This window comes from Zootoca vivipara, chromosome 14, assembly GCF_965207765.1.
Source record: "Zootoca vivipara chromosome 14, rZooViv2.hap1.1, whole genome shotgun sequence".
Classification (NCBI taxonomy): Eukaryota; Metazoa; Chordata; class Lepidosauria; order Squamata; family Lacertidae; genus Zootoca; species Zootoca vivipara.
Window position 1 is genome coordinate 33334981 of NC_142597.1, and position 24754 is coordinate 33359734.

Sequence of the window (24754 nt, forward strand, 5' to 3'; positions counted from 1 at the left end):
ATAACGGGGTAATAACCGATACGGGAGACCGCCAGGAAACGGTAGGGAAAAAAGGGAGTTTCCCAGCGAAAACGGGATACTTGGCAGCTATGGGTCCAAGAGGGAAGACAGGATTGTGGAATTTCCACCCAGGGGAATGTGATCGGGGCTTGTAGTGGCAGCCAAGGACAAGAAACCGGGAGCCAGCCTTGGCTTCAAAGATAAATGGAGATGTATAAATAAATACATGAATAATGAGCCTGAAGATGTGATCCTGTATATTTACACATGCACACAAGCAAATTCATATATATCAAAATGAAATATTTTAAGAAAAATATTCAGAGCACACAGATGGTACAATGGGTCTGTGCATCTGGCTGTCAACCAGGTTGGTGGTTCGAGTCTACCCAGGGATGGCTGCGGGCAGGATTCCTGAATTGCAGGTGGCTAGTAAGAGCTGTTTGACTATGGAACGGTCTCCCTTGGGCGGTTGTGGCCTCTCCTTCATGGAGGTTTTTAAGCAGAGGTTGGATGGCACCTCTGTCATGGATGCTTTAGCTGAGATTCCTGCATTGCAGGGGGTTTGATCCTTCGGGGGGGGGGTCCCTTCCAACTCTACAATTCCATAATTCTGTGATACTTTAGGAAGCTGCCATGGGTCTATCTATCTAGTTCAGTGTTGTCTACTCTGACTGTCAATGACTCTCCAGGGTTTGAGACGGGGGGGGGGGGGTAGGGAGTGGCAGAGAGAGAGAGAGAAAGAGAGAGAGAGAGAGAGAGGAGCAGGGCAGAAAGGGGTGACTTCACCCCTTTGGGGGGCTCAAAACTCACTTTTTGACTGACCTTGCTCACTTTTTGACTGACCTTACTTGCCGCCAACATGCAGCTCCAGCAGATCCCCACCCCCCACCCCTGGCAAGGAAATGCAGCCCCTAGCAGGAAGAAAAAACAACATTGCCCCTCCCCGTCTTACATCTTTCATAGAAAGTTTCGTTGTCCCCTTCCCAGCCCAGCCCCAAAACTTGTGTCTCCAGCAAAGATGCTACAGCTGTGAATCTCCCAACTCGGCGTTGCACCACGGCAAAGGATTTCTGACCTACTTGCATGAATTAATCCTCCGTTCCTAATTGAAATGTACAGATGATATCATATCGCCACCGCTTGAAAAGGAATATCGGGGGAAGGATGTGGGTGGGTGGAGAAACGAACAGGGGAAAGCGGCAAGTGTTCGGAGAGAGAGCCCCCTCTTCCTTTAACCCTGGGCTTGTTTTTGGTCTTTGGTTGTAAATCATGCGTTACACGGAGGGACTGAGCACCCATACTGCCCCCTGCACCTGCTAATGGTCTAAAACTGACTTATCTAGGACAGGCATCCCCAAACTTCGGCCCTCCAGATGTTTTGGACTACAATTCCCATCATCCCTGACCACTGGTCCTGTTAGCTAGGGATCATGGGAGTTGTTGGCCAAAACATCTGGAGGGCCCCAGTTTGGGGGTGCCTGATCTAGGAGATCCTTACAACCAGGCTGAGCCAAGGAACCATGCTGCCCCCTGTTTAATCACCCTTTTTGTATGGTGGGAAGTTGGGGTAAGTTGGTGACTTGGGGTGGGGTGGAGGCTGTCAATGCAAAGAAGGGGTGTTATCCAGCAAAGATCCCGGTGGTGATGGCCATGTGGCTGCGCCTGTCGTCAGCGGGTGGCTGCCCTTTCCTCCCCACCCATCACATAGCGCAGGGTGCACCAATGCCCGTGGGGTGTGTCATGGCACTTGCCAGGACTTCCAGCATTGCCCGTGAGATATCTCAGTAAAGCTGCCCTCCAAAACCCGGGAGACTGAACTTGTCTGAGGCCTGGAATCTTGTCCCTGAGACACCCCACTGAGGCAGCGCTGCCTCATCTGCTCTGACGCTGTAGGCTAGTATGCAGGAGCTCAGATTCAGATTGTACTATCGAAGCCTTGCAGTGCCATGGCCATTTCACACATTAAGTCCCCAGTCAGCTGGGAGTCCCCGGGGCATTCTTGGCATGGCAGCTTAAGTCCGGCAGGGCCCTGGCAGGATCCCCCAGCCAGCTTAGCCCTTCGAGTTCTGGGGCAAGTGTACTCAGAGTTTCGGAACAGTTTCTGGAAACGGCAGGAGGAGAGAGGGCTCTTGTCCGAGCTTGTGGGTTTCCTACAGGCATCTAGGTGGTCGTTTTGAGAACAGTGTTCTTGTCTAGATGGTCCATTGGGCCTGATCCAGCAGACCCTTATTTGGTTCGTACTAGCAGTTCGAAAGCACATCAAAGTGCAAGTACAGTGGAACCTCGGTTTATGAACCCCTCGGTTTATGAATTTTCGGTTTACGAACGCCGCGGACCCATCTGGAGCAGATTAATTCACTTTCCATTACTGTCAATGGGAAAGTTTGCTTCAGTTTATGAACGCTTCAGTTTATGAACAGACTTCCGGAACCAATTACACCAGGGTCCCCAAACTTTACGGCTCCCAATCCGGCCCGCAACGACCCCCACCGCTCGCTGCCGCCCGCTCTTACGGCGCGCAGCGCGGCGGCGCTCTTCCAGGTCGAAAAAAAGCGCCAGAAATCCTTTGTGCGCATGCGTATAGGCCTCTCCCGACCCAGAAGAGGTCATTTCTGGTGCACTTCCGGGTTGGGGGAGGCCCATACGCATGCGCACAAACGATTTCCGGCGCTTTTTCCGACCTGGAAGCGCGCCGCCGCACCAGTAAGCGCCCGTGCGCACTCCCCCGCCCTCCGGCCTGCACGGACGCGCACTCCCCCGCCCTCCGGCCCGCCGCGCGATCGGTGCGGTGGGAACCGGCCCAAAACCCGGTAAGTCTGGGGACCCCTGAATTACACCCATGCTTCGGGTTAAGTACGCTTCAGGTTGAGTACTCCGTGGACCCGTCTGGAACAGATTAATCCACTTTCCATTACTTTCAATGGGAAAGTTTGCTTCAGTTTATGAACGCTTCAGTTTATGAACAGACTTCTGGAACCAATTGTGTTCATAAACCGAGGTACCACTGTAGATAAATAGGGACCGCTCCGGCGGGAAGGTAAACGGTGTTTCCGTGCACTGCTCTGGTTCGCCAGAAGCAGCTTTGTCCTGCTGGCCACATGACCCGGAAGCTGTCTGTGGACAAACGCCGGCTCCCTCAGCCTATAGAGCGAGATGAGCGCTGCAACCCCAGAGTCGGACACGACTGGACCTGATGGTCAGGGGCCCCTTTACCTTTACCTTTAGGGAAACTAGGAAGAAGGAGAGCCAGTGTGGTGTAGTGGTTAAGAGCGGTAGACTCCTAATCTGGGGAAACGGGTTCGCGTCTCCGCTCCTCCACATGCAGCTGCTGGGTGACCTTGGGCTAGTCACACTTCTCTGAATTCTCTCAGCCCCACTCACCTCACAGAGTGTTTGTTGTGGGGGAGGAAGGGAAAGGAGAATGTTAGCTGCTTTGAGACTCCTTCGGGTAGTGATAAAGCGGGATATCAAATCCAAACTCCAACTCCTCCTCCTCCTCCTCCTCCTCCTCCTCCTCCTCCTCCTCCTCCTCCTCCTCCTCCTCCTCTTCTTCTTCTTCTTCTTCTTCTTCTTCTTCTTCTTCTTCTTCTTCTTCTTCTTCTTCTTCTTCTTCTTCGTTTCCCTGCCAGTTTCGCCATTTCACATGATCCTCTTTCACCCGCCTCCTCCTCCAAACCATCATATATTTGGAGTTTATTAGTCAGCTCTGTGAGAGACTCTTCACATCTGCCACCTCCGCAAGGGATTAGCTTTTAATGGGCTGGCTGGGCATCTTCCTCCTAACATCTCCTGCGGCAATAACTCTTCTCTGCCTGGCTTATTTTGACATCCCGGTGACCTGTTCTTTCCATCTCGAAAGGCCTCTCTCCTCATTAGCTTGTGTAGAGAGGCAGGGGAATGGCAGTGTGTTGACTCAGTGTTTAAACCTAAGCTTGTTAATTTGATAAAGCCGGTAAGAGAACTGGCGGGAGAGAGTGCAAGGAAGGAGAATATCATCAGATTAGTCCTGGCTGCACCACAGACCTCCCAGAGACTCAGCCAGTGCATTAGCTGTTCCATGGGACCGTTTGCAAGCATATTCTGCCCTGGCTGCAAAGGCCAAGGAGCTTGTGTTTACTAAAAAAGATATTGCTATTTTCTGCACTCAGGCATGGACAGAAGCCAGTCAGTCGCAAACCATTTGTTCTGCGCCGTTGCTTAGTTTTCCCACTTGAAGTTTGCAGGTTTTTATGCTCCAATGGAGCTGGTGCAGTTCAAGGGCAGGTTGGTCTAATGTTCTCATTCCTGAAGCATGATTTGTAAGGTAGTTAAATTTTGAATCCGGGTTCAAGATGACCTCGACAGATTGGAGAACCGGGGCCAAAACAAGCAAAATGAATTTCAATAGGGACAAATGTAAGGTTCTGTACTTAGGCAGGAACAAGCAGCTGCACAGATATAGGATGGGGGACACCTGGATTGCCAGTGGTATATCTGAGAAGGATCTAAGGAGTCTTAGTAGACCACCAGCATAAAATGAGTTAACAGTGTGATGCGGCAGCAAAAAAAAACCCAAAGCTAATGCAATTATGGGCTGCATCAACAGAAGTCTGGTGTCCAGATCAAGGGAAGTTATAGTACCGCTCTATTCTGCCTCGGTCTGGTCACATCTGGAGTCCTGTGTCCAGTTCTGGGCACTGCAGTTTAAGAAGGATATGACAAGCTGTATTGTGTGCAGAGGAGGGGGAACCAAGATGACCAAAGCTTATGAAGAGTGCTTGAAGGAGTTGGGTATGTTTAGCCTGGAGACTGAGAGGTGATATAATAGCTATCTTCAGATATCTGACGGCTTGTTACATGGAAGATGGAGCAAGCTTGTTTTCTGCTGCTCCAGAGGGGAGGACCTGAACCAATGTCTTTAAGTGTCAAGAAAGGAGATTCCGATTAAACCTTGAGGAAAACTTTCTTACGGTATGAGTTGTTCAACAGTGGAGCAGGCTCCCTCGGAAGCTGGTGGACTCTCCTTCCCCGGAGGTTTTTAAACAGAGGTTGGATTGCCACCCGTCAGAGATCCTTTTGGCTGTGGTTGGACTAGATGACCTTTGGTGTCCCTCTCCAACTCTACACTAGTGTGCTGCTATGATTCAAAATGCGGCCTGGGTCTCCATCTCCCCCATCTCAGCATGTTTCAAAGAGAGTTTGTTGCTTGTACTGGGTATGTCCTTCCTGGTTTCTCCAGTTTTTCCTGTTTGGGGCTTGTGTGTGTGTGTGTGTGTGTGTGTTTATAAAAAACAACTACAAAGTAGTTTGGTGGCTGAACAAAGAGGATTGGCAGCCTGTAGCTTCTGTCCCCACAACCAAACGCTTTGTTTTTCTTTCTGCCAGGCCTTGGATCAGTGAGGAGTTAAAAGACCTGATCTTGAAGATGCTGGAAAAGAACCCTGAAACGAGGATAACGGTCCCCGAAATTAAGGTAAGTGGGACAGGAACTTTAACAGGAACACGGAAGCTGCCTTATATGTATACTTGCCCCTCCAGCTCAGTATTGTCTGCAGCTAGACTAGTGACTGGGAGCGGCCGCCGGGACCACATAACACTGGTCCTGAGAGATCTACACTGGCTCCCAGTACGTTTCCGAGCACAATTCAAAGTGTTGGTACTGACCTTTAAAGCCTTAAACGGCTTCGGTCCTGTATACCGGAAGGAGCGTCTCCACCCCCACCATTCAGCCCGGACACTGAGATCCAGCACCGAGGGCCTTCTGGCGGTTCCCTCATTGCGAGAAGTGAGGTTACAGGGAACCAGACAGAGGGCCTTCTCGGTAGTGGCACCTGCCCTGTGGAACGCCCTCCCAGCAGATGTCAAGGCAATAAGCAACTATTTTACTTTTAGAAATAGGGAAGTTTTTAATGTTTGATGCTGTACTGTTTTTAATATTCGGTTGGAAGCCACCCAGAGTGGCTGGGGAAACCCGGCCAGATGGGCGGGGTATTAATAATAAAATTATTATTATTATTATTACAATTGTCTGCAGTATTCCTTTCCGTGGTTTCAGGCAGGGGTTTTCCCAGCCGTTCCTGGAAATGCCAAGTTTTGTTTTTGTTTTTTATAATAATATTTATTCATTTTTTAACAAACAACAACATACAAATAACTTTTTAAACAAATAATAAATTCACATAATGCTACAAACAAACTAATACAAAATTAAGCTAAACAAAAAAGATAAGCAAAAAACAAAAATACATAAAAGTATTTCTTGTATTAAACCTTATTTTCTTTCACTTCTTCAAATGACTTCCTTCGTTCTCTTCTTTCTGAATTTCATTATAATCCATATTTAGCAGTTTATTCTTCATCTTTTATAACCAAAACTTAATTTAATTATTCCTTACTTTATTAACCAATTTCTAAATTCTATACAGTACTAACTAACTCTACTTCAAATCTTATTTTAGCGCATATAACCTATATATCTTCACAAAGGAAATAATTTTCTAAATCTTGCAATATTTTTTCAAATATATATTTTTTTAAATTCCAATCTTCTTCCACCGTCTCTTCCTTCTGGTCATGTAGTCTCCCAGTCATTTTGGCGAGTTCCATAAAATCTGTCATCTTCATTTGCCATTCATCTATCGTAGGTATCTCTGATGTCTTCCAATTTTTGGCGGGTAATATTCTAGCAGCTGTTGTGGCATACAGAAAGAATATAATGTCTTTCTTGGGGATTTCTCCCTGGAGATGCCAGGTTTTGAACCTGGAACCTCCCTGGCTTGCGCAGACTTGGAATTTTGCCACCTCTGGGCTGTTAAGTTTCAGTGTCCATCTCGTTTACACATTACTGTACGTTTTATTAGAGTTGCCCCACCAAGCTGCCTGTCCTCAGCCAGCCCCACCTGCCTGTGCCCTCCAACACCCAGCTGCCACCCCTCAGGATTTGCCGCCTGAGGCAGCCACCTCACTCTGCCTCGTGCTAGGGCTGGCCCTGGGCGTGATCGCCTTTGCTTGTGTCTTCCATGCAGCTGCACCCTTGGGTGACAAAGTTCGGAGAGGATCCTCTGCCTCTCGAGGAGGAGCATTGCACAATTGTGGAGGTCACCGAGGAGGAAGTGAAGAACTCCGTCAAAACAATCCCGAGTTTGCCTGCTGTGGTGCGTACCACTGCCGCCGCGACACTCTGTTGTGCAGGGCTTAAACGCCACCATCCCTCTGCATTGTGTGGTTGATAGTACAGTGGTACCTCGGTTTAAGTACACAATTGGTTCCGGAAGTCTGTACTTAACCAGAAGCGTACTTTAACCTGAAGTGAACTTTCCCACTGAAAGTAATGGAAAGTGGATTAATCCATTCCAGACGGGTCCGCGGAGTACTTAAACTGAAGCGTACTTAACCTGAAGCGAACTTTCCCATTGAAAGTAATGGAAAGTGGATTAATCCGTTCCAGACGGGTCCGCGGAGTACTTAAACTGAAGCGTACTTAACCTGAAGCGAACTTTCCCATTGAAAGTAATGGAAAGTGCATTAATCCGTTCCAGACGGGTCTGTGGAGTACTCAACTCAACCTGAAGCATACTTAACCCGAAGTATGAGTGTAATTGGTTCTTGAAGTCCGTGCTTAACCTGAAGCGAACTTTCCCATTGAAAGTAATGGAAAGTAGATTAATCCGTTCCAGACGGATCCACATAGTACTCAACCTGAAGCGTACTTAACCTGAAGCGAACTTTCCATTGAAAGTAATGGAAAGTGCATTAATCTGTTCCAGATGGGTCCGCGGAGTACTTAAACTGAAAATACTCAAACCGAGGCGTACTTAAACCGAGGTATGACTGTACAGAACTGGGTGCTTGGCTAATGGCCGGTGTGGGTGCTCTTTGTGCAAAGTTGCGTTGCAACACACCACATTAAGTTGTAGAGTGGAAGGGGGGGGGGTCTGGATCCTGTTTTCCCCAGCAGAAGGAGATGAATGCTTTAGGATTTGACTGGGGAGCTGGTTCAGAAGGTCAAGAGCAGGGGTCAGCAAACTTTTTCAGCAGACCTTGTGGGGGGCCGGACTATATTGGGGGGGATGAATGAACAAATTCCTATGCCCCACAAATAATCCAGAGATGCATTTTAAATAAATGGACACATTCTACTCATGTAAAAACAAGCTGATTCCCAGACTGACCGGGGGCCAGATTGAGAAGGCGATTGGACTGGATCCGGCCCCCGGGCCTTAGTTTGGGGAACCCGGTCAAGAGCTACTGCACTGGCAGTAGGCTTGTCTGTGTTTTTTCGCTTGCTTCTTTTCTGCCCTAAAATGCCTGCTCAACCTGTATATTACAAGCAACTTAGCAGGCAAGCCTGACATAATAGGAATGCTTATATTGGAGGCCACCATCATAATAATCTGTTATGCAGCATTTGAAATCCACCAAGTGCATTTTGCACCTGGCTATCGGCCACTTGTGGCCTAGTGAAGATTCCCAGGCATCAAGATGGTGCCTGAATGTCTCCACTTTCTGGAGGTGCATGCCTGGGGATCCTTGGATCTTCCCTGTTTTCACACACTAACAACACATCCGGTAGAATTCTACCCGTTATATTTTATCTGCACAATCAGAATGAGTTTCAGGAACCAAAACGTCAAAAAAAATGCAAATTTCGAGCCGTCTGGCCCCAAAATGGCAGCTAGGCATTCTGCTTTGGCAACTGCAACCCTGGTTTAAGGAGCTATTTGGCGCTTAAATTATATGCAGACTGCCTGCAGACTGTCTCAGCAGAGTAGTGCATGCTCTGGTTATCTCCCGCTTGGACTACTGCAATGCACTCTACGTGGGGCTACCTTTGAAGGTGACCCGGAATCCAGAATGTGGCAGCTAGACTGGTGACTGGGAGCGGCTGCCGGGACCACATAAACCAGTCCTGAGAGATCAACATTGGCTCCCAGTACATTTCCGAGCACAATTCAAAGTGTTGGTGCTGACCTTTAAAGCCCTAAACGGCCTCAGTCCTGTATACCTGAAGGAGCATCTCCACCCCCATCGTTCAGCCCGGACACTGAGGTCCAGCGCCGACGGCCTTCTAGTGGTTCCTTCACTGCGAGAAGCAAAGCTACAGGGAACCAGGCAGAGGGCCTTCTCGGTAGTGGCACCCGCCCTATGGAACGCCCTCCCACCAGATGTCAAAGAGAAAAACAACTACCTGACATTTAGAAAATACCTAAAGGCAGCCCTGTCTAGGGAAGTTTTTAGTCTGTGATATTTTAATGTATTTTGATGTGTGTTGGAAGACGCCCAGAGTGGCGGGGGAGACCCGGCCAGATGGGTGGGGTATAAATAAATTATTATTATTATTATTATTATTATTATTATTATTATTATTATTATTATTATTATTATATATCTGAGTGTCTAACACTGCTGCTAAGTAGGGGGCATCCCTGATGCAGTGGACTGTAAAACTCTCTGTGCAGCTACTCCAAAATTGTGGCAGCTGCTCACTCGCTCTCTCTCCAGGCAGTTTTGGAAATGAAGCAATTGTTAGTGCAAGGAAGTGCTCCTGGGTGCTTGGCACCCCAGCAAGCTGCCTCGTTTACCTTTATGGCTCGGCTGGCTCTAGCATTTATCTGGGACTCCAAGCACATTCTTGCTTCCACTGTGAAATCCTTCCTTGTGATTTGATGTGCTTGGAGCATTCCGTCCCTTTAAGAACAAAAGAATAGCTCTGCTGTGGCCCAGCATCTTGTTCTCACAGTGGCCAAACCAATGTCTGTAAAAAATCCACATGCAGGACTCAAGCGGATCAGCAAACTCCGCCGCAGTGGTTTCCATCAAGTGGTACCGTATTCAGAAGAAATGCTGCCTCCTAGTGTGGAAGGGAGAGCACAGCCATTTGCCCAGTCCTCTTGTAAAACCATCCAAAATTGGTTGACCATCACTGCCTCCAGTGGGAGAGAGTTCCATAGTTTAACAGCGTGCTGTGTGAAGATGTGCTTTCTTCTATCTGCCCTGAATCTTTTTTTTTAATAAGCCATTTTCATTAAAGCTTGCAACAAACAAAGAAAAGACAGTATACAGAAATATATTTATCAAACGTCGAGCATTTTTTAATCTGCCCTGAATCTTTGAACATTTAGCTTTATTGAATGTCCATGAGCTCTAGTGTTATTGGAGAGCGAGAAAAACTTTCTGGACAGGCTGCAATTGCAAAATAAAATAAGATACAATGACAGTTTTTTGGTTTTTTTAAAAAAGAGGCAATCACAGTCTTGAGGTTGAAAGTTTGGAAAGGATTTCTAGAAATAGATGAGTGGCATGTGTTTTTCTTCTTCTCTGTGATCCATTTGCAATCCTGATTTCTTTTCTTCTTCTTACCCCCTTCCCTGAAGATTTTAGTGAAAGCCATGCTGAGGAAACGATCTTTCAGCAACCCATTTGAGGCCCAGGCCAGGCGAGAAGAGAGGTCTATGTCGGCTCCTGGAGACTTATTAATGTATGTACCTCTTTTTCTAGTGTTTCTAGTCTGCGACAGGGTAGGGGAGCCACACCACAAAGGCAGGAAAAGGGTTCCGTACCCTGGATCTATGGAGATCTGGGAGGAAGTGACCAGCTCAGGAGCAATCACGTTACACGCCACCACAATCTCTGAGCCCAGGCATAGGCAACCTTGGCTCTCCAGATGTTTTGGAACTACAACTCCCATGATCCCTGACCACTGGCCCTGTTAGCTAGGGATCATGGGAGTTGTAGTTCCAAAACATCTGGAGAGCCAAGGTTGCCTATGCCTGCTCTGAGCAGTGAGAGACTCCGGGGGGTGCCTGCCCTTTCCCAGGGTTCAGTTTCCTTGGAATGAAGGCCAGCGGAGACTGTGGTGTCATTAGGATACATGGTTTTATTTGCACCTAGATACAGCCATAGCACAAGATGGACATGCTCACAGCATTGATACTCCAACAGATCCTGTTTCTCCATTAGTCACAGATTTGGATCCAGCACAGAGCAAGTCTGTGTCTGTGTCTCCATCTTCCAGCCAGCTTCCAGCTCAGCTCAGCTCACCTACATCACTCTGGCCAGTGTGGTGTAGTGGTTAAGAGCGGTGGACTCGTAATCTGGTGAACAGGGTTCGCGTCTTCACTCCTCCACATACAGCTGCTGAGTGACCTTGGGCTAGTCACACTCTTTGAAGCCTCTCAGCCCCACTCACCTCACAGAGTGTTTGCTGTGGGAGAGGAAGGGAAGGGAGAATGTTGGCCGCTTTGAGACTCCTTCGGGTAGTGATAAAGCGGGATATCAAATCCAAACTACTCTTCTTCTTCTTCTTCTTCTTCTTCTTCTTCTTCTTCTTCTTCTTCTTCTTCTTCTTCTTCTTCTTCTTCTTCTTCTTCTTCTTCTTCTTCTTCTTCATAGCTGCTAGGTTCTCTGGGTGTCATCCAGACTGACCCCACAAACCCACAAGGGGAAGAATTATTTGAAGGCAGGAGATCCGCTGAGAGCTGAGGAGGAGCTGGAAGAGCCCTTGTGCCGTTGCACTGTTCCTGGTGCTCATTTGCACCGTGTGTGAATACGGTAGTCAAAACCAATTGGAAAAGCAAAAGTCTCATTTTTAGCAAACAGGAAAGCAGCACCCTAAAAGTTGCATTTTAAATCATTTTTAAATCCCCAGCTTGTAATTCTGCATAATGTTTCCGGTGTTCGTGTTCCTCTAAAAGCAAATCAAAGGCTGAAGACGAGCCAATTAAAAAAGCTTTCAAATCACACAGTCGGCCCTTAATTTACTTTTAGAGAAATAGTAATTGGTGTGTTCCTCCCCCTTGCAACACCACTTCCCTGAATTTATATTGATTCTGTGACCATCAGGATTAATGTTTAATCATTTTGTGTAGCAACTTCGGACAGCCGGGTTCACTTTTTGACACCCAGTTCCAAATTGCGGCAAACTGAAATAGATTTTCTCTTTTTCAAGGAGACAGAAATAGCAAAACAAATTGCAAGCTTTCTCTTTGGGGTGTGTGTGTGTGAGATGAAGGTGGGGGACAGAAGCTTTCTGTTCTGATTTTTGTATTCTTTTATCTGTGGGCAGAGACGGAATAAGGTTTTATCTGTGGGCAGAGACGGAATAAGGCCTTTGCACAGAGAATGCTGAAACGATAAAACCGAACCAATTCTTTCCCCCTGTATCCCTTGATGGTTTTCTCCACAGGATGTGCAGAAGTGAAAGGAAAATAGTAATTAATTATGTGAGCCAGGTGGTTAAAATAGAAACTGGTAAAGTTTTGTAGTACACCCTATACTGTCTAGAATATACTACAATACTGCAATTACTGAAAACTACAAATATGCATTCACAACATACATTTGAAGCCTGATGAAAACACTTCAAACAACCCTGGCTGCTAACATCCCCCCACCCCCAAAAAAAGAATTATGGGAGCTGTAGTTTGTTGAGGGTGGCTGAGAGTTGTTAGGAGACCCCTATTCCCCTTTCGGAGCTATGATTCCCAGAGTGGTTTCAACATCCAGCTCTTCCCCCCCCAGGGAATTCTGGGAATTGTAGCTCTGTGAGAGGAATAGGAGGTCTCCTCCAGCTCCCAGCATTCTTTGGGGGAAACCATGGCTGTTTAAAGTGGTATCATAGTTTCCTGTCCTACAGGTCGGAAAGCAGACCAGGGCGAAGGATTGATTGATTCCCCGAAGAACCTAGTTGCAGGGATTCCAAAGAAAGTTCTAGCGCTTCATTATAGAGACATACCAAGAGACTTACATACAACAGTGAAGTGCCGAATTCCTTGCCGCCACACCTCAAGATGGATGTTGAAGCGGCAAGCACACTGGCTTTGTTGGTGAGGGGCTAATTGTACATGGGCTACTTACAGGAAACACAAGCTACGGTACGTAAGCTTGCAACAGTAGCTCAGTTAACCACCCTTGGCTTAGAGCAGGCATCCCCAAACTGCGGCCCTCCAGATGTTTTGGCCTACAACTCCCATCATCCCTAGCTAACAGGACCAGTGGTCAGGGATGATGGGAATTGTATTCCAAAACATCTGGAGGGCCGAAGTTTGGGGATGCCTGGCTTAGAGGTCTGTTCCCCACTCCCACCCATCTCTGGGGGGGGGGGGAGTAGCCGACAGCCCCACCAGTGTGAGAAGCTTCCCCTCTCCCAACTAACTGAACCAAAAGCAAGGCTTCAAAGCAAAGTGGATGAACATCTCATTTGACAGCTCACACCATTTCGTCCTGGGGTTATCTTGACTACTAAGAGGGCCTTTACGGGCCTACCGGGATATTCACACCGCATACACAGAGCACTTTAAATGCATTTTGCTGCTTTTGCCTAAATTGACTCGCAGCACAATCCTTTGCAGGTTTACTCAGGAACAAGCTCCACAGTATTCAGTAGCTTGCTTCCTAGAGTAGGATTCACCTGTTGAGCTCAAAGTAACTTACTGGTTAGGTCCTGGAACCCAGGGATAAGTCTTTCTGAGTCCGTGTGCACTTCAGGGTGCAGAACCTCTGCCTTCCAGAGGGTGGCGCTGTAGTTATCCAGCAAAACCTGGAGGGCGGCAGGCTCTCTGTCCATGGTGGAGTGGCTAACCTTCCAGCTGTTGGGTTGCAACTCCCACCCTTCCTCTCCATGGACCCCGTTGGCTGGGGCTGATGGGAATTGGAGTCCAGAATGTGTTGGGGGGTGGGGAAAGGCTGTCCTCAGCCAGGGGCTCTGAGCACCAGAAAACCCTATCAAACCATCATGGGCTGTGTGACAAAAGTCCTTGTCTTCCATCCCTCCATATGCTTCCTTTGAACAACTTCCGAATCCTCCATAACGATACCCTCACCTTGCCTTTTTCCTCACTCTCACCCCACCCATCCCCGTTGATTTTCAAAAAATATTATTTCTGCAGTTTTGTGTTGTTGTTTTTGACTTTCCGTCTCAATTCATGCAATCTCATTGCTGGGTTTTTTCCCCCGTTTCCTTTGTCTTCGTGGTTTGTCTCCAGGCATGGTTTCCGCTTAAGCCCATCTGTCTATTTGCACCCAGCTTTAAGGTAACTCGGTGTCTTGCGCTGTGACCTTTTCTCCCGTCTCGTAATTTGGTGGTGCCTGTGTATGTTATTAGAGAGAATCTCTTTCACTGTTCCTAGAAGAGTGGGTATGTTCCACTGTGTCACGCTCAATGTTCAGTCATGAACACAGCCCACCCCCTTCCTCCTCCTCCTCCTCCCTCTTCCCCTTCTTCCACATTTTCTCTTTCTTTGTTTTTTCCTTCCTTTATTTTTTAAAAAACTTCTATTGCGTTTTGGGCAACTCAAGGTTAAGAAGAGAGCTGTGGACCAAAACAAGTCCCGGAAATGCAGCCCGAGGCAAATGGAACACTAAACTGGAGTTTCCCAAGCAGAGAGAACTGTATTTGCAGACTGATGCCTCAGGACTGATGCCGTAGCTCAGTGGGTGGGGCATCCTCTTCGCACACAAAAGGTCCCAGGTTCAATCCCCAATGATATCTCTAGGTAGGGCTGGGAGAGACACTGCCAGTCAGTGCAGGCAGTAATGAGCTAGATGACCAATGACATATAAGCTTCCTTCTCCCACATTTTTCTTCAACAATCCTCCTTCAATTTAATGAGAGGTGGAGGAGGGGAGAGGAAATTTTTTTTGTGGGGGTGCAGGGTTTTAGTCTGCTTCCACTGCTTTTGAAGTGTTTGGGAAGGGTTGTTTTCTTCCATTCTACAAGCTAACAGTGGTCTGCACTCGGCAGCCTCCCTGGGTGCCCACGCTTCAATCAAAACGCAAGGGAAGGCATGTGATTAACTTATCCCTCTTTGGCGCCTTTTGAGAACCAGAAGGCGCAGGTGGTCAGGGAAAGTTCTGGAGCAACATCTCCTGGAAAGAAAGTCACAAACACACACAAACCCTTAGCCACCTGAGAATCAATAAGGCCAGCTCAGAACCCCATGCCGCCCCACTCCAATGCTAAAGAAATTCAAATTAAATGGCAGAGCGCTCCAAACATTGCAGAGCCTTCATTCTGGCATGCCTAAATGTCCCCTCAGCGACTCTGGAGGGAAGAGTCTTAAAGAGTCTCCACCATGAACACAAGTCTTCCAAGAATCTCCTTCGCCAGCCTAAAATTTGGTTTCCTCAGAGGTTGAGTGGTTGAAGAACGGATTCTGTCATTAGATCCATGCTCATTTCAAAATTACTAGCACCATGAAGCATCTAAAAACATAAGGAGAGCCCTGCTGAATCAGGCCAGTGGCAGCATCCTGCCCTCACAGTGGCCACCCAGGCAAGCAGGAACCCAGCGCAAGAGCCCTCTCCCCTTCCTGCAGTTTCCAGCAACTGGTATTCAGAAGCACCCCGGCCTCTAGCTATGGAGGCAGAACATAGCCATTGCGGCTGGGAGCCTCCCCGTGCAAAAACAAATGAGCTGCTGCTATACAGGAGAAAGGATTTGTTGCCTTTCTGGATGGCTCTGCAAATCGGAAGCTGCTAGAAGTTTCCGGAACTTGTGTCATCCTGAGCTTGGGTCGTTATCAGTTAATTGGAGCGCCGTTTGGCTCTCCTAGGCAGCATTTCTCATTAATTCAGGCAATTAGCTGTACTGTATCACCTGGGAAACACTGGGGAGAGAGAGAACCGATCCCTTTCAGGAAATGGCTTTTTTCATTTTCATTTTTTAAAAAAGGTTGCCTTATGTGGCTCTGAGGAGAAGGTGAAGGTGGAGAGCTTGGCAAAATGAGCTTGGAGACTAAAGCCAGCTGTCTTGTAGTGTAGTGTAGTGTGGTGTAGTGGGTAAGAGCGGTAGACTCGTAATCTGGTGAACTGGGTTCGCTTCCCTGCTCCTCCACATGCAGCTGCTGGGTGACCTTGGGCTAGTCACACTTCTCTGAAGTCTCTCAGCCCCACACACCTCACAGAGTGTTTGTTGCGGGGGAGGAAGGGAAAGGAGATTGTTAGCCGCTTTGAGACTCCTTCAGGTAGTGATAAAGCGGGATATCAAATCCAAACTCTTCTCTTTTTCTTCTTGTGGCCTGAGCCGAATGGCAGCATCAGGGTAGGACTCTGGGGCAGATTTCCAGAGCCCCTCCCCCCCCATTCAGGAAAATGAACAGGGAATAATAATTATTATTATTTATTATTTATACCCCGCCCATGAAGCGGGAGTGGCTTACCACATTTCAAAGAAAATAAAGTAATGCTTTGCTCAAGAGTTTGGGGGGTATGTAAGATCAGTGTCATTACGAAACCCCATTCTGCGTCCTCACCGCCCTGCCCACCATTCCTCCTCAATTAACAAGAAAAGAAACTGCACTTGGAAGTTATCAAAAGGGAAATGAAATGTTCATGAAATTCTAACAAGCGTTTTTGTTCTGCTTGCCTCCCTTTTGACCCGGGGGGGGGGTCCTCTTAGACTGTTCTTCCTTCCATTCTACAAACTAACTCACCAGTGGTCTGTATGCTACAGCTTTCCTGCATACCCACATTGCCATCACAGCCATGGGAAAAACATAATGAGGCGACACCCACCCACACCCAGCATGGGGATTTTTTCCCCTCACATCAGGAAGTGCAGGCACCCAGGGAGGCTGCAAGGAGCTGGACAAATGTTTCCTAGAAAGGAAAATGCATACTGTCGAGGTTAGAAAAATGTCAGTGTCTTTTGCAGATGAATAAAATACTCAAAAAACTGGAGAGCAGATTTCAGCCTAGCAGTACATAAGACCGTGAAGTCCAGAATCTAAAATTATCTAACTGTACTCACTGCCTGTGCTTCCAGCTTATATATTACCAGCGATAAAACACCTTCTTGAGTGAGTGGACCATTGGTCCATCTAACTTAGTAGTGTTTGTACTGACTGGCAGTGGCTTTCCAGGGCTTTCAGCAGGAGATTTTCTCTTAGCCCTACCTGAAGGTGGAAATTCAACCTGGGACCATTTTTCTCTGCAAAACAGATGCTCTGTGAATGAGCTACAGCCGTCTCCAATAGGGACTACTACCACACACAGTTTTCTTCTGTAATGGGTGGGATTTTAAAATGTGTATCTTTTGAATGTGCGTAGAAAGCAAGGGAGCCGAGAAGGGTTGAAGGACCCCGACCTGCCGGACGTATCTGAAGACGAGGCGACATCCTGAAGCCCCGAGCATGTCACACACTGATCACTTAACTGCTGCTACCGTGACCATCGTATCCAGTGGTGTCGTCCTGCACGCCATGCTGTTTTCATCAACCAAAGTTTGTGACTTGCGAAAAGAAAGAAAGAGAGAGAGAGAGATTCCTGCTTTGCAGGCGGTTGGACTCGAAGTCCCTTTGGGTCCCTTCCAACTCTACAATCCCATGATTCTATGATACCGAAGGGATAAAACAGTGGGAGTCCCACCTGGTGGGAGGAGAAATGGCCCATGGAAGAGCTGGCTCTCCGGCAACTGGCTGCCCACATCTGTTTATGTCGTAAGACATTTTGGTGTTGTATACTGGACCATGTGCCTCATAGCTTCCAGTTGTGCTTCATGTTGTGATATATGTAGTCAGCCACGTATGGCGATTCGACCGATGAATGTGCACCAAATGTTCTTTGCTGGAGAATGCTTGGTTCAGAACCACCCATGTACATCCCACCTCCCGGCATTTTATTTTGGTTTCGGAACTTCTTAGTCAGGTTGCCTGCTCAAGCCCAATGTTGTTTGTTATGCAACACACACCGGCTGTAATGGAACAGGTGTGCTCTAAGCTGCCTCCATTCAGCAGCCTTTTTACCTTTCGGAATTTAATTGGCCCAACCCAGGTGGCGCTGTGGGCTAAACCACAGAGCCTAGGGCTTGTTGATCAGAAGGTCGGCGGTTCGAATCCCTGTGACGGGGTGAGCTCCCGTTGCTCGGTCCCAGCTCCTGCCAACCTAGCAGTTCGAAAGCACGTCAAAGTACAAGTAGATAAATAGGTACCGCTACAGCGGGAAGGTAAACGGCGTTTCCGTGTGCTGCTCTGGTTCGCCAGAAGAGGCTTTGTCATGCTGGCCACATGACCTGGAAGCTGTACGCCGGCTCCCTCGGCCAATAACGCAAGATGAGCACGCAACCCCAGAGTCGGTCACGACTGGACCTAATGGTCAGGGGTCCCCTTACCTTTACCTTTACTCCCAATATAAAGTAGACTTTGACACCAGGTGAATCACAAAGCTTCAGACCAGTTTTTTCCCAAACCAAACTATGCCTTTACTTACAAGTTTCGAGGCAAGCAGTTTTTGAGAAAATGCTTTAAAAACAAACAAACTAGTTTTATGTTGTGAGTAAAACTACAAAAGCAAAATATAAATAGAGCTAAACCGCATCCCTTTTCTAGACTATCCCTAGCCCAGCAAATACTCATCAGTACAGTGGCTTCTAGTCTTCTTAGTTCAACTTCTCAAGACAGGATCCATTGCAAGTTTTCATCCTGGGCCTCTGCTTCAGGTTTCTACTCTTTTTCTCCCCCAATAGAGTTCTTATTTCAGTTCTTCCTTAGTTCCCACCTCTGTGTGTTTCAGCTTTTTTCTCATCATTTCTTCAGCTCTGATCCCCTTTTTAAGCCTATTTTCTTCATTTATCAACTTTACTTATGTACAAAACTTCCCCTCGCAACCTTTTAGGCAGTCAGAAGGGGAATAGGGTCCTGGTTAAGTTTCTGGTTTTCCTTAATTGGCAGGCTGAACCATTGGCCCTCTTGTGCAAAAGAACTTCTGCTCCGTATTTTTAACTTTCCTGTGTAAAGCACCTTCCTGTGAGCTTTTGACCACCCTGTGCAAAAGAGCATATCTCAGCGACCCCTGTGCTTTCAACAGGTGCCTTTTTGTTTAAAGAATGCATCAGAAACACTCCCACCAGTTCCCACATCCATCATTCTTCAGCTGGTTCTGTAAGAAGCAGCTGGATCAAAGTCAGAAAATTGGAAGATAGCAACTTACCTTCAACCATAGCCCTTGGGTTTTGGTAGTAGAGCTTGTAAGAGCTTGTCATCTCATGGACTTTCAGAAGAGTCTGGAATTGATTCTGTAGATTCCCTGCAGTGGGATTGGTTAGAATCAGCCCCCTGGGCAATCTACAAAGCCTGGGGTTGGCTAGTATAAAGAAATGTTGCTCATCCAGATCAGGGAGGGAGAGTGGTTAGTGGCCTGAAGATTGCCAATCAGTCTTGGATGCCTAAGAGGGGACACAATCAGCACAAAGTATGTGGCCTCCATCCCTAGGATGAAAAGACCATGGCAACCTCTTTTGGATTCTGTCTGAAGTTCCTGCAAGCAAATGCATAATGAGGAACGAAGCTCTCTGTGCCTGTATGATGATCAGAAAGGTGGCTTGTCTATATCCTACAGCGACCAGAAGCAGCTTGCTATGTCTTGCTGTAGGAAGGAAGGAAGAGATTAAAGGAGACAGGTTGCTTGCAAAATAATTTCAATTTGACTTTGCTCAAGGATAATCTTCTCCGAGTCACTGAGTCAAACCTGATTCCTTCCTTCCTTCTGAAGCCACGCAAGCCTGTACCTGCTGAATTTTTACAGTGGTTGGTGCAGGAATTGAGCCTACAAAATCTTTAAAAGACTATAAAAGTTTTCTGTGGTTTTTTTGTTTGATTGTTTGTTTTAAGGGTGGAAGGTGCAGGAAATGGGTCAGCCATTAACAGCACCCCTGGCTACCCTAGAACTGGAATCCTTTTATTACATTTTTTTTTTTGTGGGGGGAGTAATGATAGCAGCAGCAGTAATCGGCCTCACAAAAAGATTGTGCACAAAAACCAACAAAAGGAAAACCAGTGGCTTTACTTACAGAAGATCGGAAGTTCATCTGTGCTTCAACTAGTGAGAGAGGAGATAGAATCATAGAATCATAGAGTTGGAAGAGACCACAAGGGCCATCCAGTCCAACCCCCTGCCAAGCAGGAAACACCATCAAAGCATTCTTGACATATGCCTGTCAAGCCTCTGCTTAAAGACCTCCAAAGAAGGAGACTCCACCACACTTCTTGGCAGCAAATTCCACTGCCGAACAGCTCTTACTGTCAGGAAGTTCTTCCTAATGTTTAGGTGGAATCTTCCTTCTTGTAGTTTGAATCCATTGCTCTGTGTCCGCTTCTCTGGAGCAGCAGAAAACAACCTTTCACCCTCCTCTATATGACATCCTTTTATAAATTTGAACATGGCTATCATATCACCCCTTAACTTTGTCTTCTCCAGGCTAAACATACCCAGCTCCCTAAGCCGTTCCTCATAAGGCATTGTTTCCAGGCCTTTGACCATTTTGGTTGCCCTCCTCTGGACACGTTCCAGCTTGTCAGTATCCTTCTTGAACTGTGGTGCCCAGATGCCCAGGATGTTCAATTCAGTTCAGTTCAATTCAATCTGCACTTGACAGGAGAACCTACTTAATCTACATTGTAGCAATATGTCTTATATATAACTGGACCTTGGAGCTTTTTTAAAACAACAACAAGTGGTTTATAAATTTTCTAAGTAAAATATATCTAACTAGGAGCTGTCACACCTCCTCGATCTGCTGGTCAACCCCCACCAAACCTCCACCCCTTTTCCATCCCCTTCCCCCCATGCCAACCAATTCCAAGGGAAATGTATCAAAATCTCATTCTACAGAGCAATATGCAAACCAAAAACTCAGGCGTCTCTCAAAATTCACACATCTCTGAATTTTGCAGTGCAGTTCTCCCGCTAACTCATGTGGTCGAAAATGCACATGGCTAGGTGCAAAGTGTGCCTAGGAATGCATATATTAGAGAGAACCACATACAAAAATGCACTGAGAAAAATTGCTTTGCAAGATGTGTATATTATATTGGGAGAAATTGGGGCCGAAATGCTCAAGGATTTTCCAACCCTCAGGAAGTTTCTGTTGAAATCTGCTTCCCCGTTTCTGCCTGTTTCGTTCTAGTCCCATCTTTTCTGCCCCCACCTTTCAACATTTGTAGGGAATTGTGGAATGACCGCACTTTTCTTTCTGTAAGACTGACATTCAAATTTATCCTTCCTAACATTCAGAGCTGTATTCTGTCTCTCTGGGAATTGCAGCCAACCGTTCTTCACCCTCTCCTAATTAGCTTCAGCAAATCCTGCAGTTTTCCAGACTCGCAGCAGTCAGTCACCCATTCCTGATACTTCCTCACCAAACCATCCATTGATACCTCCCGAATGATTGCTAATCCTGTTCAAGTAGTTATTAATTTGATGTCTGTAAAGTGTGCTTTGTAACCGTAAGTGTGCCAACAGGCGATATAATTCCTCTTGCATGGCTGGCCGGCATGAAACTCAACAGGATATTAGATCATATTGAGCATGAATACAGTGTCAGCGCTCCATGTATACAATAGTTCTGTATGATGGGCTAGTTTGATTGCCCCAGTGTTATAGTTTGGTTCCAAAGCTGGCATTTGGCGGCTTGGCTGAGAGTTCCCAGCTGGTATGAGACTTAGTAATAATAATGATTTTATTATTGGTACCCCACCCTTCTGACTGGGTTGACCCAGCCACTCTGGGCGGCTTCCAACATAGCTAAAAACATAAGAAAACATCAAAGCTTTAAAAGATTCCCTATACAAGGCTGCCTTCAGGTGTCTTCTAAAAGAGTTACTTATCTCCCTGGCATCTGATGGGAGGGCGTTCCACAGGGAGGGTGCCACTACCAAGAAGGTCCTCTGCTTGGTTCCCTGTACCAGGGACTTGGAACCGAGGATGGTGCTGGCTTCTAGCTTCTGCTCTTAACGGTGACCCTAGATTAATGCAGATTTGTCCCAGTCGCCGAAGCATAGGAGTAGGCTTGGATGTCCCTGCAAATAGGGCCAGGGAGCTCCTGCCAACCTAGCACTTTGAACACGCCAAAAAAGTGCAAGTAGATAAAGGTCGGGAAGGTAAACGGCGTTCCGTGCACTGCTCTGGTTCGCTTAGTCATGCTGGCTACATGACCCGGAAGCTGTCTGCGGACAAACGCCGGCACCCTCCGCCTATAGAGCGAGATGAGCGCCACAACCCCAGAGCCGTCCGCAACTGGACCTAACGGTCAGGGTTCCCTTTACCTTTTAAGACCTATTGAGGCTCTAAGCACTGAAAACATTGTGGGGCCCTCCCCCTCCTCCAAAAAACACACCCTTGTAATTAAAAATTAAAACTGTACTAAAGTTATTTTTTAATGATGCGAAGCCTACATGTATGCATGCCTAAATTAAGATAGCCTCATTCTGGATTTTCTGATTGCAAAAGTCTCGAGCAGGCTCATCTAAGTTGAACATTGCAAAGGTAGGTAAGATAAGTCAAGCCTCTCCTGAAATGTTGTTCCCTGGGTTTTTTTTTATTTCCAGTTGAGTAAAAGAGCGTTCTGCAGAGCAGTAATAGCCAGTTAGAAAAATGATGGCTGCTTCAATGCTTTTTTAAAATAAATTATTATTAATTCAATTTATATGCCACCTTTTATCAAAGGATCCCAGGGCGGTGTACAACATTAAAAACACATTGCAGAACATCAGTGATAAAATCATAATAAAGAGCATACTGACAGCCAAATAATAAAATAGTCATCATCATGATAACAGTCCTCTCCCCCACACTTTCACAAGCCATAGGTTATTTAATAGCCATAGGCCCAGCTAAAGAGGAATATTTTTGCCTGGCACCTAAAGGCATGTAGTGATGCTGCCAAGCGAGCCCCTTTGGGGAGAGCATTCCACTATTAGGGAGCCACAAAAAAAAGCCCCGTTCTATGGAATGGGGGACATAGAAAAGGGACTCGGATGATGAGCCAGGTCGGTTCTTACAGGTTCAAATTCTCCCCCCTCCCAAATCCCCCCCTTTTTTCTTTTTGTACTGGTGTCCTAAGCACGTGCTGTGATTTCTGCAATGTAAGGTCTTGGCCTAGATGACCCTTGACTCCCCAACTCTACCATTCTATGCTTCTGTTGGGTAAACCAGCACTGTCTGCAAATGGCATCCCTGCCATGTGTGCAGTTATCCTTTGGCAGTGAACAGAATAACCCCCTCCGTGTCCTTATCTCTGAGGCTCAGGAGCGACTTAAGCGTTTTAGGATCTGCATGCAATCACACACTGCTGTCACCATTACAGGAAACCTGCTACGATCACATCCCTTATTCCAAACGGGTGTACGCTTCTCAGCTAGTTATATTATTGATGTTGTAATGTGCCTTATTTAATTTTAAGACTCTATAAAGACACACACCCACACCCCAAAATATCATGTCGAGAACATAAGAGGATAGCATTGAAAACCCCACTGCCACATCTCTTATTTTCCCTGCTTTGTACCCAAGCCATCGGCCCGTTGTCTGTCGACGTGTATGTGTCTATTGTGAAAACCAACCTGTATTTCTCCCTAGGTGTGTGCATGTGTATGCGTACATGCACAAACCCCCGAACTGAAAGCATGAGTCGTGCACAGCGATGGCATTCGAGACCATTGCTGCACTGTAAATATGTACCATGAATATAAAGAGAGAGCCTATTTAGGACGGGGCAGGCTTGGGGGGGGGGTTGCATGCTTTTGTACTGTACTCTGGAAAATGGAAGGGCAGGGGTGGAAATTCCAATAAAAGTCCTTGGAATAAACCGATTGTCCGATGAAGTGATTGAAATGGAAGCCCACGTAGATACCTTTGGGTGACGCACTTTTCAGCCTGTAGAGCTAGAGACTCTTAAATCTTAGGGTTGTAGGTTCTAGCCCCGTGTTGTACAAGATTCTGGCATTAGACCAGATGACCATTGGGGTCCCTTGCCACTCCAATTCTATGATATCACACTTTTATGTTCTGGCCTCCTTTCCCTAGAAAATCAAGAAGACAGTTGTAGTGGGAGATTTAAGGCTGGAATCTCATGGAGCGCATCACAGGAACCACAGGATACTTCAGAATCCCCTTCCCAATGCTGCAGGTCTGATGTCTGCTGCCTGTGGCCATGGAAACATCCCTTTGCCCCTACCAAGGTTGGCATTTTGATGTCGGTAGCTCCAAAAAGTGTCTGGGGTGGTTTAGGGATGTGCCAGGGCAGGCCTGGAAAACCAGTGGGATGAAAAACAAAGCCAAAGATCTCCAGGTCTCCTGACATACCCCAAACCAAGGAGAGACTTGGGCCTAAATCTTTCCCTTCTGTAATTTGCAATGGGAAGCAAAGCTTTTTTTTTTTAGCAACTTAAAAGGTTGGAAACAGGGACATGCCTGTTCAGTTTTTACCACACTCCCCCACAGGCTCTCAGCCCGAAAGACCCTTTTCTCCCACTCACTTTGAAATGGGATGTGCCCAGTTACGAGGCGCTCAGAAGCTTGCTTCTAGGCAACTTGGCCTGTAAAAAGGGCATTATTTAAAAAACACTTTAAGAATTCCCTTGGTGCCCTCTGCTGGCCTAAATGTTCAATAGTTTTGTTTGTGCATTGGAGAGACTCCAACCACATTTGTTTTGCTCTGAGGTGTAGTGGTCTAGGGTTGTGGATGGTCAAAAGACCCGTTACTATTTCTGCGGCAGGGTCTGTGTGTGTCTCCAGCATCCTAGAACCAGTCAAGGGTTGACGCTTCCTGGCCATTGTGAAGAAATCTTTCAACGCTTTGGAGCCAATCAGAGGGAAAGGAGAGTCCGTTCCCTGAGAATAGGCTTCTAGGGTCACTCTGCAGAAGGGGCACAGGAAGAACATCGAGGAATTGTTCTGCATGCTTCAAAGTTAAGCATTTCGGAACCCTGAAAACACAAGGCGCCCCAGTTTCAAGAATGTGCAAGCAATAGAACTTCAGGGGAAACACAATTTAGGTCAC

At 46.9% G+C, this 24754-nt stretch overlaps 1 protein-coding gene across 3 annotated transcripts in view; it reads left to right on the top strand.

Moving 5' to 3' along the window:
• Positions 1–17227, top strand: part of CAMKK1 (calcium/calmodulin dependent protein kinase kinase 1) — an 86084-nt gene extending 68857 nt beyond the window's left edge. For all 3 annotated transcript variants that reach the window (XM_035139790.3, XM_060268457.2, XM_088657754.1), the window contains exons 13-16: positions 5368–5455; positions 7008–7136; positions 10356–10459; positions 17029–17227. In XM_035139790.3, coding sequence (XP_034995681.1) covers positions 5368–5455; positions 7008–7136; positions 10356–10459; positions 17029–17101 — 394 coding nt within the window. In that variant the 3' untranslated portion in view covers positions 17102–17227. The remainder of the gene's footprint in view (positions 1–5367; positions 5456–7007; positions 7137–10355; positions 10460–17028) is intronic.
• The last annotated feature ends 7527 nt before the right edge of the window (positions 17228–24754 follow it).